Source organism: Scardinius erythrophthalmus (genome assembly GCF_964197995.2).
Source record: "Scardinius erythrophthalmus genome assembly, chromosome: 20".
NCBI lineage: Eukaryota > Metazoa > Chordata > Actinopteri > Cypriniformes > Leuciscidae > Scardinius > Scardinius erythrophthalmus.
This window is the reverse complement of record NC_138240.1, coordinates 4,553,163-4,567,363: the sequence shown is the minus strand read 5'-3', so window position 1 is coordinate 4,567,363 and position 14,201 is coordinate 4,553,163. Positions and strand designations below refer to the sequence as shown.

The following is a 14,201-nucleotide window of genomic DNA, read 5'->3' as shown; positions in this document are numbered from 1 at the left end:
CAATTCATTTGCTTTTCAAGAGGCAAACTGATAGATGTGATGTTTCTTGTTTACTGATTGATGTGAAATGGCCTTTTATAATAGAATAGGAACTCTGGAGCCAGGTGATCGTCTGCTGGCCGTCGATAATGTTCGGCTGGATAACTGTGGGATGGAAGAGGCCATGATGGTCCTCCAGCAGGCCGAAGGGATGGTCAAACTGCGAATTCAGAAAGATGAAGACAACCTGGGTGAGTGAGTATGTGTGTTTCAGGCTTGTGCACAATTCAGAATTGAATTGAGAATGACTCCTTAATTCCAATTCAATTCTTGAATTTGAATTGAATTTGAATTGATGTCAAAAACAGGATCTAGAATTACAATTCGAATTTGAATTAAAGGAAGCAGAATTGCAATTCAATAAAAAATTCAAAGGAATTCATATACATATTTTAAGTGAAGTGTTTAACAATGAAGCTTTACAGTACATGTCAGATATGATTGCATTATAAATGATATTAGTTTGAACTACTTGTACAGATTACATTGAAAGGATATGTTTTCCCCCACCAATGAATGTTAAAAACAAAACTAATTAAACAACATTGAGGGGGTAATTTATTTCAAGAATATGATCAATATCTATTTTAGAACAAAATGTATGCAGGGTTGAGGAGTAAATAGTTACGTGAAATGAAATTTATTAAATTACAAAATTAATATTTAGTTGTATTACTGAGGTAAAATGTTTAATTCAATTAGTTACTAATCAACTTAATTGCTTTGCATTGATAAAGTTATCCAAATAAAGTAATCCAAACCACATTTATAATGGGAAACTAATAACAGTAAGCAATAACATTTCCAGAGTAATCTTCCTAACTCTGAATGCATGCGAGACTCAACACATTCTTTCTGTTGTGTGACTGTGTGGAATTTCTTTGAATTGCCATGAATTTAATTCCACTTCCTGTCATTCCAATTCAAATTCAATTCAACGTCCTGTGGGGCGGAGTAAATTCAATTCAAATTCCAATTCATGAATTGAATGGAGGCCAATTCTGAAATTCTGAATTTTGCACAAGCCTGGTGTGTTTGTGTGTGTATTCTTTAAGAAATGCTAATGTGCAAGAAATGCACATTAATGAGCACCTCTGTGCCCAGACCTTAAATTTATTGAAAGTGCTAGACTCTTGCACTGTCAATTCAAGATCTTGACCACCTCTTGATGGAAATAAATGTTGTGATGTTATTTCCATCAAAAGGTGCATCAATTTTTGCTTCTAATTAAAAATATGAATACATAATATAATATTACATAAGTGACACCAAAATAACACTAATTAAATCTTAAAAATCACACTGTTTCTTAACCTATTCATTTATGCCCTTTTAACTTCCGTATGTCTCTGTATATTGTAGATGAATTAGAGTCGTCAGGTTCGGTCATATTCACAGTAGAGCTCAAGAGACACGGAGGTCCTCTTGGAATCACCATTTCAGGCACTGAAGAGCCCTTCAATCCCATCCTGATCTCCAGCCTGACCCGCAACGGCCTTGCGCACAGGTGCACACAAACACTCACAACCTCATCTAGTGCTTCGTGCAGCAGTACATGAATAATACACACCCTCAAATGTGCATGTTTCATAACACACATCATCTGACATCGTGAACAGCAAGCTCACATCTGAAATCTAGTGGGTAGTGTGGGAACTGCAGTGCAGTGAGTGTTTTCTGACTAATGCATGAGATTGTGTGTGTGTGAAGGACTGGCGCTCTTCATATCGGTGACCGTGTCTTGGCCATCAATAACATGAGTCTAAAGGGGAAACCTCTGAGCGAGGCCATCCACCTGTTGCAGACCGCTGGAGACACGGTTACGCTCAAGATCAAGAAACGATCTGATCGTAAGTGTCAGAATTAAGATGTATGTATGCATGTAAACATTTCCGACATATAATCCACTGGGAAGAGCATGTCTATGAATAATGCATCAATGCTTGTCCTCGCGACCCACATCTGCCCTTTCCAGCACTTTATGAGTCGGAAAGGGGCAGCCCGTCCAGGACGGCTTCATGCGTGAGCGACATGGAGGACGATCGCTCAGATTCTCTCAGGCGGGGTAAATACTCTGAACTTCACCGTCTGACCACACCGCCCAGTCTAGATTCAGCCATGGACTCATGGGATAGCTCGGCCCTGGACGCCGGCTATGGAAGTCAAGGTACAGAAGTCCCTGGGATTAGATGAAGAATAACCTAATTGAATGTGACCAAGGGCGGGCTAAAGTGAAATGTGGAATATGTCCTGAGAGTCATTTATTAAGTGTATAACACTTTTTTACAGTACACATTGTTTCAAAGCAGCTTTACAGAAAATCATGATGTTAATGTTTATAATTCTTCATGCCTTTACAGCCGCATACCCTTATAGTTTGTGACAAAAAAAAATCAGGCAGTTGAGATTAAATATATAGTATATATTGCTTTACGTGAGTATACTTAATGTATATAGAAATAATAAATATCCAACTTTATATAAAGAGCTGGGCAATAACATAGTAACATTTTGCAACAGTATAAACGATCAGTCAATTTCTGTGAGGATACTGTATGTACGCAGGTGAAGTAAAACTACTATATATCCAACTTGTATCACTGGATGATAATATAGTTTACATTATTTGATAATATAACAATCAAGCAGTTGACATTTGCTAAGTAGTATATTTCACTTAACATGAGTGTACTGTATGTAAGGTTTGATTTACTGGTATTAGTAGTATCATTTATTCATTTAATTTGAGTTAATTCATTATGTGGTGATATTGAGGATTATGAAATCTGTGAGGTTTATAACAATAGTTTATAAAGTTTATAAAGTTCACCCAAAAATGAAATGTCATAATTTACTCACCCTCATAATGTCCTTATCTGTATGACTTTCTTCGTTGAGCACAAAAGAAGAAATTTAGCAGAATTTTCAAGCTACTGTTCCACACAATGTAAGCATACAGTGCTTTTAAACTCCAAAAGGACAAAAAAATCCCTCTAAATATTGTGCACAATCTTCCCCTTTACCGTAGCTCTCAAATCTTATTCAAGTTTGTATATAAGCAAACCTAAACCTTTATTTTCAGGTGTCTATATTCATAGAGCATCCGATTTCACTCTTCACCCCAATGACTGGAGACCGACCAATCACAGGAGCCCGCTGATCTCCAGAAGACACGCCCACCGTACTGCGACGTATGATGGGAGTCTGGGCGAAGAGGACTGGACGTACTCTGGGTGAGTTTGTTCAGGGACACAGCTTGTTGATTCTTCTGTTACAATACATTGTCTGTATTATCTTAGAGATACTAGTCAGGAACTAGAAGATTAAAAGAAGGTTTTTTTTTTGGTATGAGAAGGACATTTGTGCATACGAACATTTCAGTTTGTTTTATAGCTTTTGTTACTAACACACAATCATGTGGCTGTTATTCTTTCTCTTGGTCTGTCAATTATTATTTCCCATGTAAATGTATGCAAGTGAACCTCATGAAATCTGTCAAGAACATGTCCAGGTCATATTTCAAAGATATATTATTTGAATTGTAACAAGTCAAGTCAAGTCAAGTTTATTTATATAGCGCTTTTCACAACACAGGTTGTATCAAAGCAGCTTCACAGTAATAAATTAGAACAATACATCAATGTTTGTTTCTAGTGGAACGTCTACGTTTGGTAATGCTGATCAATAGTATCGTTGATTGATTAATTCAATTAAATATCCCCAAATATCCCCAACTGAGCAAGCCAAAGGCAACAGTGGCAAGGAACCGAAAAACTCCATCAGGTGACCTAATGGAGAAAAAAAAACCTTGGGAGAACCCGGGCTCAGTCGGGGGCCAGTTCTCCTCTGGCGTTTATGAACTAGAGACCGGATTTAACTGTAGGATTAAAAGTATTATATGAATGCCTGGCTGAAGAGATGCGTCTTTAATCTAGTTTTAAACTGGGAGAGCGAGTCTGAGCAACGAACAGTATCCGGAAGACTATTCCAGAGTTTTGGAGCTAAATGTGAAAATGCTCTCCCTCCTTTGGTGGACCTAGATATCCTAGGTATGACCAAAAGCCTTGAATTTAGTGATCTTAAAGAGCGCGATGGATTATAGGGCGATAGAAGATCCGTTAAATAAACTGGAGCTAAGCCGTTTAGGGCTTTATAAGTCAGTAGCAATACCTTGTAATTAATACAGAACTTTATAGGTAACCAATGTAGTGATGATAAAATTGGTGTTATATGATCATATTTTCTTGATCTAGTAAGAACTCTAGCGGCGGCATTTTGGACTAACTGTAGCTTGTTTATTGAGGATGCAGGACAACCGGCTAATAAAGCATTACAGTAATCTAGTCTCGACGTCATAAATGCATGAACTAGCTTTTCTGCATCAGAAACTGATAGCATATTACGTAGCTTAGCAATGTTTCTAAGGTGGAAAAAGGCTGTTCTTGTAACATATGAAATATGATTTTCAAAAGACAGGTTGCAGTCTAATATAACACCCAGCCAGGTCTTTTACTGTTGAGGATGAAGTAACAGGACATCCTACTATGTTAAAGTTGTATTGTGAGAGGTTTTGTGGGTGGTTTTTTGAACCGATAAGTATTACCTCTGTCTTGTCTGGATTTAATAAAAGAAAATTATGCGTCATCCAATCTTTTATATCTTTAACACACTCTGTCAATTTGGATAATTTAGCGTTTTCATCTGGCCGTGATGAAATATAGATTTGAGTGTCATCAGCATAACAATGGAAACTAATTCCATGTTTCCTTATAATATTTCCAAGTGGCAGCATATATATTGAGAATAATAGAGGGCCTAACACAGATCCCTGCGGCACTCCATAGTTTACTGGAGTTATGATCGATTTTTCTCCATTTAAATAAACAAAATGGTAGCGGTCAGATAAATACGATCTAAACCAGCTTAATGCTTGTCCTTGAACACCAGTATAATTTTGTAACACATTCGTACATCATTGGGCTATGCTGATTTAAATAAAAATGATTTGCATTATTTACAGTATTTTTATATTACATTATTGAGAATCTAAATAGAATAATATTAGTTAATATTTTCACATTTTAATTCCGGTGATGCAAAGCTGAATTTTCAGCATCATTACTCCAGTCTTCATGAACAGATGAATAGAAAGTTCAAAAGAACAGTATTAATTTGAAATAGAAATCTTTTGTTACAATATAAATGTCTTTACTGTCACTTTGGATCAATTTAATGCATCCTTATTGAATAAAGGTATTCATTTAAAAAATAAAATAAATCTGACCCTAAACTTTTGAGTGGTTGTGTATATGGTTCATATGTATATGCACATATTTACAGTAGATAAACATTACAAAACTTAACTAAAAGTGACAAACAGCAGCAAGTAGTAAAAATGAATCCGAACATAAACAAGCGATTAATGTACTGTAATACAGACCCAAATATTTGAGATTTTTGAGCACTAAGCTGCTTAAATGACAGCGCCATTTAATTGTAATAAATTCTACACACAATACCATAAAAAAGAATATACTGTGAACTTTTTTACAGAATGAGATTCTCCTGTACAAGTTAACATTTTGTCTGTGATTTTATAAGTAACTTTGATGATCCCAGTGGAAAGTGAAATGCCTTTTTTTTATGCCTAGATGAAACAATATGAGGTTTTCGAACCTAATGTTGCTGTTTTTATTTCTGTGGTGAAACGCTCATTAAACATACACACTGTCTGCTAGCCTGTTTGCTTCCACAGTCTCTGTATGGTCCTACTTTTCTCTTTTCTATTTTTTCTCAGGTTTTCTGTCTCTCGTCTGCCTTACTAATCATCCGTCGGCCACATGCTGTCATCTGCCCTTGTGTGCTTCTTTTTTGCTCATTTTCATAATTCTATTCTTTTATCGCTGGAACTAGTTCACGGCCTCTTCAGACACATCTGTGTGTTTCTCTTTCTCTAACCGCCGTGTTCTTGTAGTTGAGAAGGATCTTTTACGGTGACTTTCAGTTATGCCATACAGTACAGTTTTATAGAGAGAGAGAGAGAGAGAGAGAGATAGCTCCGTTTCCAATAGTACACCTGGCCTTACATTACCCAGGTTGCTTTGCATTGACACAGATCTGTCAGTCCAGCATGCTGTCACAACCACAACAATACAGACGCTCAGGAGAACTATTGGTCACAAGCTCTTCAGGATCTGGAGACCTGCGGCCAATCGGAAATCCTGCGGGAACTTGAGGTAAATGCAATTGGGAATCAACTCTAACGATCTGTGTTCCTTGTCTGTGTTAATTGTGCAGGATTTAATCATTGTGTCTCCCTGTTTAAATTACTTGGCCATTTGACCAGCATCTATACCAAAATCCTTAACCCAATGTAAGTCATTTTCAACCAATTTTCCCCCACACACTATAAGTAATTGTCAATCACAGTAAGGAACAGCATCACATTATTGTAATTCTGCCTGAAATAAGAGATGCCACTAATTGAAATGAAAGCCATACCCTATATTTCTCAACATTTTCGCTTAAATGACTGCTCTACATGTGGAAATTATTAAACTCGTATCAAACTCTGACAAACTTTTTGACTTGAGACCATTGGTATCTTCATTGATGCTTTCTGAGAATTGTTTACTCCTGTTTACAACTAAACCGGCCTTTATCTTTTTTTTTTTATCAACTTTTTATTGTCTTTAGAAATAACAAAATAACATTCATTCAAGCAAACAGACAGGGAAGGGGGAGCAACAGACATATTATCAATAATTTAACAATATGAAAGAAGAAAAAAGAAAAAAAAGACTATATAGTTATTCCTTTATATAGTCCACTATGTTGGAAGAAAAACATTGCCATGCATCAATGGTACTAGGCTTAGCCTTGTTAATTCGTGCTGTTGTACATTCACAAGTCACTATTTTATGGAGGCTATGAATCCAATATGTTTTTGCACACATGTGCGGAGTAAACCAGTTCTGTATTATTGTATTAAACCCATTCTCTTTTGCAATGAACTTATACAGAAGTCAGAATCATCATTGAGAAGACATAAACCTGGATTAGACATGTAATCAATTTGTAGTAAGGAGAAACCGGCCTTTATCTAATGGGTGTGTTCACACTTGTATTCCGGTTCGCTTAGTTTGTTTGGTCCGGACCTGGTCTGCTTAGCGTTCACATTGGCACTTGAACACCAAACCTAAAGACACTGAACCTAAAGGCATAGGGATGTGTTCACAACCTGATTGTGTTTTGGGCTAAATACGCTCGTTGTATGTGTGTAGTCTACATATGATGGTATTTTGACCAGCTGAGAACTCGTGAAGAGCTTATAAAATGTGTGAAGGAGTCAAAACAGTGTCAGGAATCGCTCCGTCACACACACAAATGAAGATTTGCTGCGAGGAGATGCCGTTCTGATGCCTTTACCGAACTGTGATGGGCAACATCGCGACTATGACGAGAAAAAACAGATATGCTTGAGCATTCTGTCCTTTTTAGGGTCACATCTTGTGACATCATGTCCTATTTTTGGTTCGTTTACATGTCTGTGGTCTGTCTTGAGTTCATATTTCATTCGAACTGCACCAGAGTACGTTTGGAAGCGGACGAGACCCATCTTTTCAGCGCCCTTTTCTTTTCAGATGGCAGCGTTCACACTTATTCAAATGAACCGCACTAACAGAGCTATCACACCAGGGTTTGTTTTAATCGAACCAAACCTGCTAAGTGTGAACACACCCTAAATCTGCTTCAGAACACTGACTGTGCATTGAAAGGCGCTACGTTTGAGTTGTCTTGAAAAATTCCAGAATTCTCTAAACCCTCATGTTGTTCCAAATCAAAGGTAGTGCAGTTTGTATACAAGTGTGTTTTATTTCCTCTGTAGGCTACTATAATGTCAGGCAGCACACTGAGTTTGAGCGAAGACGGCGAGAAGCAGAATGAAAGCAGGACCAAAGCTCTAGCACTGAGCCCGGAGAGGACCTCAGAGAACACAGCTGTACCCGAGGACGTGAAGGACACCAGCCCGTCCATGCCATTAGAGCTTCATAAGGTGATGTTCACTCTCCCAGCAGCTCCAGGGTCTGAATTATGTCTTATTCTCTACCGGACAGATCTTTATTCTCTCCTCCTCTCTCAGATCTGTTTACGGAAGGATGTTGACAGCAGGGATTATGGGTTCAGCGTGTCCGATGGTCTGCTGGAAAAGGGTGTTTATGTGAACATGATCCGTCCTGATGGGCCTGCGGACCGAGCTGGGTTACGGCCTTACGATCGTATTCTACAGGTGATGCATTCAAACAGCTGACCTTTTCTTAAAGGGATAGTTCACCCAAAAACGGAAAATCTCACTGTTTACTCACCCTCATGTCACCCATATTTTGGAAGTTTGAACTATTCCTTCCTAACCTTGACAGTTTTCCTAAGGGGTCAGTAAGATAATAAAAAAAAGAAAGAAATTAATGACTTTTATTCAGCAAGGATTTATTAAATTGTTCAAATGTGACAGTAAAGGCATTTATAATGTTACAAAAAATGCCTTTGCACTTTCTATACATTAGAATCATGGTTTCCACAAAGAATATTAAGCAGCACGACTGTTTTCAACATTGATAATAATAAGAAATGTTTGAAAATTGCCATCACAGGAATAAATAACATTTAAAAATATATTAAAATAGAAAACATTGTAAAATTGTAATAATATTTCACGGTATTACTGTTTTTACTATATTTATGATCAAATAAAAGCTTTGGTGAGCAGAAGAGACTGTTTTCAAAAACATGAAATAAATTCACCAACCTCAAACTTTTGAATGGTCGTGGACAATAATTGAACGCCAAAGAAACAGTTCAAACCTTCTGATTTGGTTTGCTTGTTTATTAACAGGTCAATCACGCACGGACTCGTGACTTTGACTGTTGTCTAGCTGTGCCTCTGATCACAGAGGCCGGAGAGCATCTGCAGCTGGTCATTAGCAGAAACCCTCTCGCTCAGGCAAACATTTGGCCACCTAAAGACTGTCAGGACCCTTCTGAATCATCTGTGGTTTCTTCACAAAATCCAAGAAGAGTTGACCTCTGATTCCCAAAAATGAGCAGCACAAACACAGAGCACAACTTTCTTTCAGTTTTTTTCCACATAAAAGGTTCTGTCTCTCACCTTCACAGGGGACACATTAACACTATTATTTTAATATTTATTTATTTTATAATTTTCAAGCTAAGTTCAATGTTTTTGGCACAAGTTAGGATCCACCGCTGCTTTTTATGTTCCACCAAATAAGTTTATTTGAACGCTCACAGAGGCACACGAGTTTTATGTTCACTTTTAGTTACACAAAACATGTCAAGTTCATCTTCACACACGCCACTTTTGTTGCTATTATAAATAAATGATATACACTCGTTCGGTTTCTCCCGTCCATGAGAACTCTTTGATGATTCAGATCTGCAGGTTTTTACAAAACACACAGAGAAACTTCAAACCATGTTGTCAGTTTAGACAGATAAAAATCTCTCTGTGAGATCAAAACCATGACAGTCTGACAATCGATTTTTTTTTTTTCTGATGAAAAGCTCAGTTTGTATGTTCAGTGAATGTTTCAGGTGCATGTGATGTCTTTTGTGTACCCTAAGGCGTTTTACGAGGATTTTAAGGCTTTACGTCCTGATACAATCCAGGAATAAATTCTGATTTTTTAAGTGATCTGAAGTCCTTCAAAGGAGCTTATTTTAAGTGTAACTTTTAATAGGAGATCCATGTCTGTGTATTGTTTACCTTCAATCCTCTATTTCCTGGATGTCAATTATGTAGAATGCCATGAATAAGATGTACATTTAATATTCTAGGGTTTGAAATGATCTTTTCCTTTTTTTAAAGAAAATAAAGGATAAAAACCAAAGCTCTGTCTCTCTGGAAAGAATATCAGCCGTCCTGTGGTTCCACCGCGTGTGCCTGTCAGGATGTCGACAGTGTTGTCACGAGGTGGAGAGGAGCTGTCCCACACCTCACCGCGCTGTCAGATACTGGAAGCCGAAGCCGCTTGACACGACTCCTAATTTAGGCCAAGGGTGGATTCTGATCTGAGGAAATATTAGGCCTAACGCAGGGCTTTTCAAAGTTTTAGATGCCATGCATCCTTGTGGGAGTCCCATATCCTAACATGTAACAGCTATATTCATGTATAAAGACCCTATTTATACTTTGAATAATCAATATTATAAATGTGTAAAATATCTAGTTTCTATTACATCATTGTGCATCACTGTAGTACTGTACTGTTAGATGTATTTTATTCATTTAAATTATTTTAATCAAATTTATTTAAATACAATTTTATTTGACTTCTTTATACTATGCTTTCCTTAATTTTATTTAAATCAGGTTTCATTTAGTTTCATCAAATGCATTTATTCACTTAGATAAAATTTTATTAATTTTAATCAAACATTTTTTTTAATAAAATCATTGTATTTTAATCTAATATATCAATTTATTTAAATACATGTTTTTTTATTTATATTTTTCTCTTTAACTTTTCCACTCCCTGGGACAGTAACATTCATTTTGTTACTGTATTTCAGTACATATTTAAAGTTGTACATAGAGTATATTAATTTCAATTCAAATATATTTTACAAATATATTAGGCTACTTTTTACTCCACTACATTTCAGAAAAACACATTCCTCACCGAGAGGTGACTGTTGATGTCCGAATCGTGATGAATTATTCGTTTGAGTCAATTATTTTTGTTGAACTCATTCACAAAGTGATTCGCACGGAATGAATCATCATGAATTGGATTTTTCAAGCTAGGACTCGGTGATCCAGTGGGAAAGAGTCTTGAATCAACTAAAAGAATTGGTCATTTCTCACAAGAGAATTTCTCACACATAAACAAGAGTCATTTATAACCTAAATATAACTTTTTTCCAATAAACAATATAAAAATCCGTCATTTTGGAAGTCAAATCCTCCGCACACTCGAGCTTTACCTTGACCTCGGTTCGGAGTCGGAGCTCGATCGTGCGGAGCATTTGACATCTGATTCTTTTCAATGAACCTGTTGAATTGGTTCACTAATTGCACTGGGGTGCGTTTCTCGAAAGCATCGTTGGCCAACTATGGTCGCAAGTTCCGTCGTTACCAATAGAGTTCAATGGACATTGCGATGAACTTGCGACCATAGTTGGCCAACGATGCTTTCGGGAAACGCACCCCTGAATGTTTTTGTCGTGAACTGGGCTAATCATCCGACTGCCTCATTTATCAAGCTACAACTCGCTGATTCAATGGTCCGGTCGGAATGAATCTTGAATCAATGTTCAAATAACCTGACTAAATGACGATCCTTAGAGCTCGAGAGTGCGGAGGATTTGACTTCCAAAATGTCGAATTCATATATTGTTAAAAATGACTCTTGTTTATGTGTTAAATAAGCTGTAAAAGAGTGAGTCCCTTAAGATCATTGTGTTCAAAGTCATAATCACACAATTGATTTATCAGCCATTTTAATATTGCAAGTTTAATCTTTGATATGAAAAAAGAAGAATTCCATTGGGGTTCACTTTGATGTGAGCTTGTCCTGGTCCACATCATTAAAGCAGGTAAACACATTTCTGAACAGACTTTACACAACACATAGCAAGATTGGACATTTTTATTTTGTCTGAAAGATGCAATATGCATCTAGAATGGTCTGTCACAAAACTACTTTGGTTTTACAAGATTTTTCGTTTGTTTTTGTTTAATCAAGTTACCTTATAGTACAGCAAAATGTGAATGAAAAATTTCATCTTAAACTTCTTGTTTTTCATCATATTACAGTATTTTCCAGCTGAAATTATAATAAAAATGGACAAAGCCCGTTGTTTACAAATATTGCACACTGCTAGTTGCTTTTAGGCTGACAACTAATCAACGTTTAAATATAAATGTCTGAATACGTTCAGAAAAAATATAGGCAAATGACCAATCACATCAGGTACAGTATAAAATGGTTAAATACAAAAAGGCAAATTTCAGATAAATGAAAATACTACAAATGAGCAAACACTTGCTTAGTTAATGGATAGCTCAAGATCGGTGAGGGTTCAGGGGTCATAGGTCAGGTTGGATGATCTGGGCTGCGTCCGAAATCGCATATTCTCTTGAGTAGGTACTTATTTTGAATAAATACTAATTTTGTGAGCATTGGTCCATATAGTATGAATGTAATCCGGACGTACTACATTCGCCCTGTTGTCATTATCAGTTTAGTCGCTTCACCTCCATTCACAAATCCTCTCCCGTGGCCTCATGGGATAGTAAAGTGTCCATCGCTCAGGATCTCACCGGTACTAGTAGGTCATCTGGGTACTTTTTACCTACTTTTTTATGAGTGCTGTAAATTCGGATATACTTCATATGTCACATGCTGTTTTTTGCCTTCTATATAGTAGGGAAGTGTGTGATTTCGAACGCAGCCCTGATGTGTACAAAGACATTGGGGGCGGAGAGGGTCGACCTTGAGGATGGTGTTTATGGAGGGCTGGATGGTCAAAGGTAAAGGACACAGAGGCATTATCAGGGGCAGTTCTTTGCTGTTGGTGATTAGCTTGAATATTTATTTAGACGTTTTAAGGCTAAAGAAACAATCTCATTTTTAGTCCAGAGAGGGAAATGGCAGTGTCTCTGTGCAAGGACATAACGCCCAGGTTTCCTGCGCTCATTCTGAAAGCTGATGGCTTTATGATGACGAGCGGTTTGGCTGTGTTCAATCGTGATATACAGCGGCCTCCAAAAGTCTGAAACGTGTGGCAATCAAAATCTAACTTAGCAAGTTCATTAGTAGTGACATTGATCATGTGACTCTTTGTACATTGTAGCACAAGGTGCTTTAGCTCATCAGGTTTTGTTCATGTCAGCTTTTTTACCTCAAATGTTTATGCTGATCAGGGGCAGTGATTTGGGGGCCCTAATCAATTCCTGGTGTGGGGCCCCAACATGCCAAACTATGCAAAACAACCATTTTTTCTTCATTTCTAAATAAAAGGTCAAATATTCATTGTCAAATTGGTTTATACGGGCCTCTGGGTATTTGTTGGGGCCCTAAGCTTACATTGCTTATTAGTCTGCCTAGTACAATTCACAATGAAAACAATCTGATAAATAAATATACACACATTTCATAAGCATTCACATTAAATCTGAAAAAAAAACAAAAAACTTTTTTTATGAATTGAAATTCTCAATTTTTTTTTGGAAAACCAGTCTCTATGTATACAATACCAAATGATTAAAATAAGATTGATCAAGTCCTTTTCTTGAAAAAAGTAGAAATTCCCTGAAGTTAGTAGTTTTTTATCATAGAGGGGAAGTAGAAAAGTTTTAAGATTTAAAAAAATGTTAAAATTAAACTAAAATAAAAATATATAGAAGCATTTTGACTTGTATAGGCTGTGTCCAAAATCGCCCCCTATACCCTTAAAAAGTGCACTATTTGAGGAGACAGCCATTTGTAGTGGTGTCCGAAACCATAGTGGAAGTAATCGAGTGCACTCATCCAAACCCACAATAACGAGTGTACAAATGATGTACACTCAGCAGTTAGAGAATACCCATAATGCACTGTGAGAGTCAAGCGCTGAATGAATTCCCGTGTCTGACCAGAAGATGGCGCTGCAGCCGCGCTGGTCCAATGTGGGTACAGCATAATATCGTACAGGTATAAATTCCGTTTTAAATTATTATTAAATTGTTTAGTTAAGGTTATAGTTTCCATGACAGAGTTCAAGATAAGTATTTTCATCTTACTACTGGAGCTGCTAGTTTTGTATATTAAACAGGCAAGCACAAACTGCGAAAGCGGCAGCCCGTCCGTCGCACTCAGTGTCGTCCTCGTCTTCACTCACTCCTTCAAGTGGACTATATTAGTGGAGTAATGTAGGGAATAGTGAATGCGATTTCGAACACAGCCATAGTCTCAGACTTTCGGATCTCGCTGTACATGAAGAGCTAGTAAAGTGCTTCCAAACGGCTGTTGATAATCATCAGCTCTCGGATCAGCTTACAGTGAATGACGCTCATAATAGTGCATCAAATGATACTTATATTAGTGAACAGAGCTGCCTACAGTGTTAAAGGAACTCGATGTGTGCGATGGCAGTGATCA

The 14,201-nt window shown here is 37.1% G+C and overlaps 1 protein-coding gene across 1 annotated transcript in view; it reads left to right on the top strand.

Moving 5' to 3' along the window:
• The window catches only part of grip2a (glutamate receptor interacting protein 2a), a 34,626-nt gene extending 24,477 nt beyond the window's left edge, over positions 1 to 10,149 (top strand). Inside the window, exons 16-24 of the mRNA XM_081348732.1 lie at positions 85 to 230; positions 1,402 to 1,546; positions 1,750 to 1,889; positions 2,015 to 2,206; positions 3,122 to 3,272; positions 6,155 to 6,275; positions 7,928 to 8,095; positions 8,183 to 8,329; positions 8,933 to 10,149. Of these exons, the coding sequence (XP_081204858.1) occupies positions 85 to 230; positions 1,402 to 1,546; positions 1,750 to 1,889; positions 2,015 to 2,206; positions 3,122 to 3,272; positions 6,155 to 6,275; positions 7,928 to 8,095; positions 8,183 to 8,329; positions 8,933 to 9,127 (1,405 nt within the window). The 3' untranslated portion in view covers positions 9,128 to 10,149. The remainder of the gene's footprint in view (positions 1 to 84; positions 231 to 1,401; positions 1,547 to 1,749; positions 1,890 to 2,014; positions 2,207 to 3,121; positions 3,273 to 6,154; positions 6,276 to 7,927; positions 8,096 to 8,182; positions 8,330 to 8,932) is intronic.
• Positions 10,150 to 14,201: the final 4,052 nt, after the last annotated feature.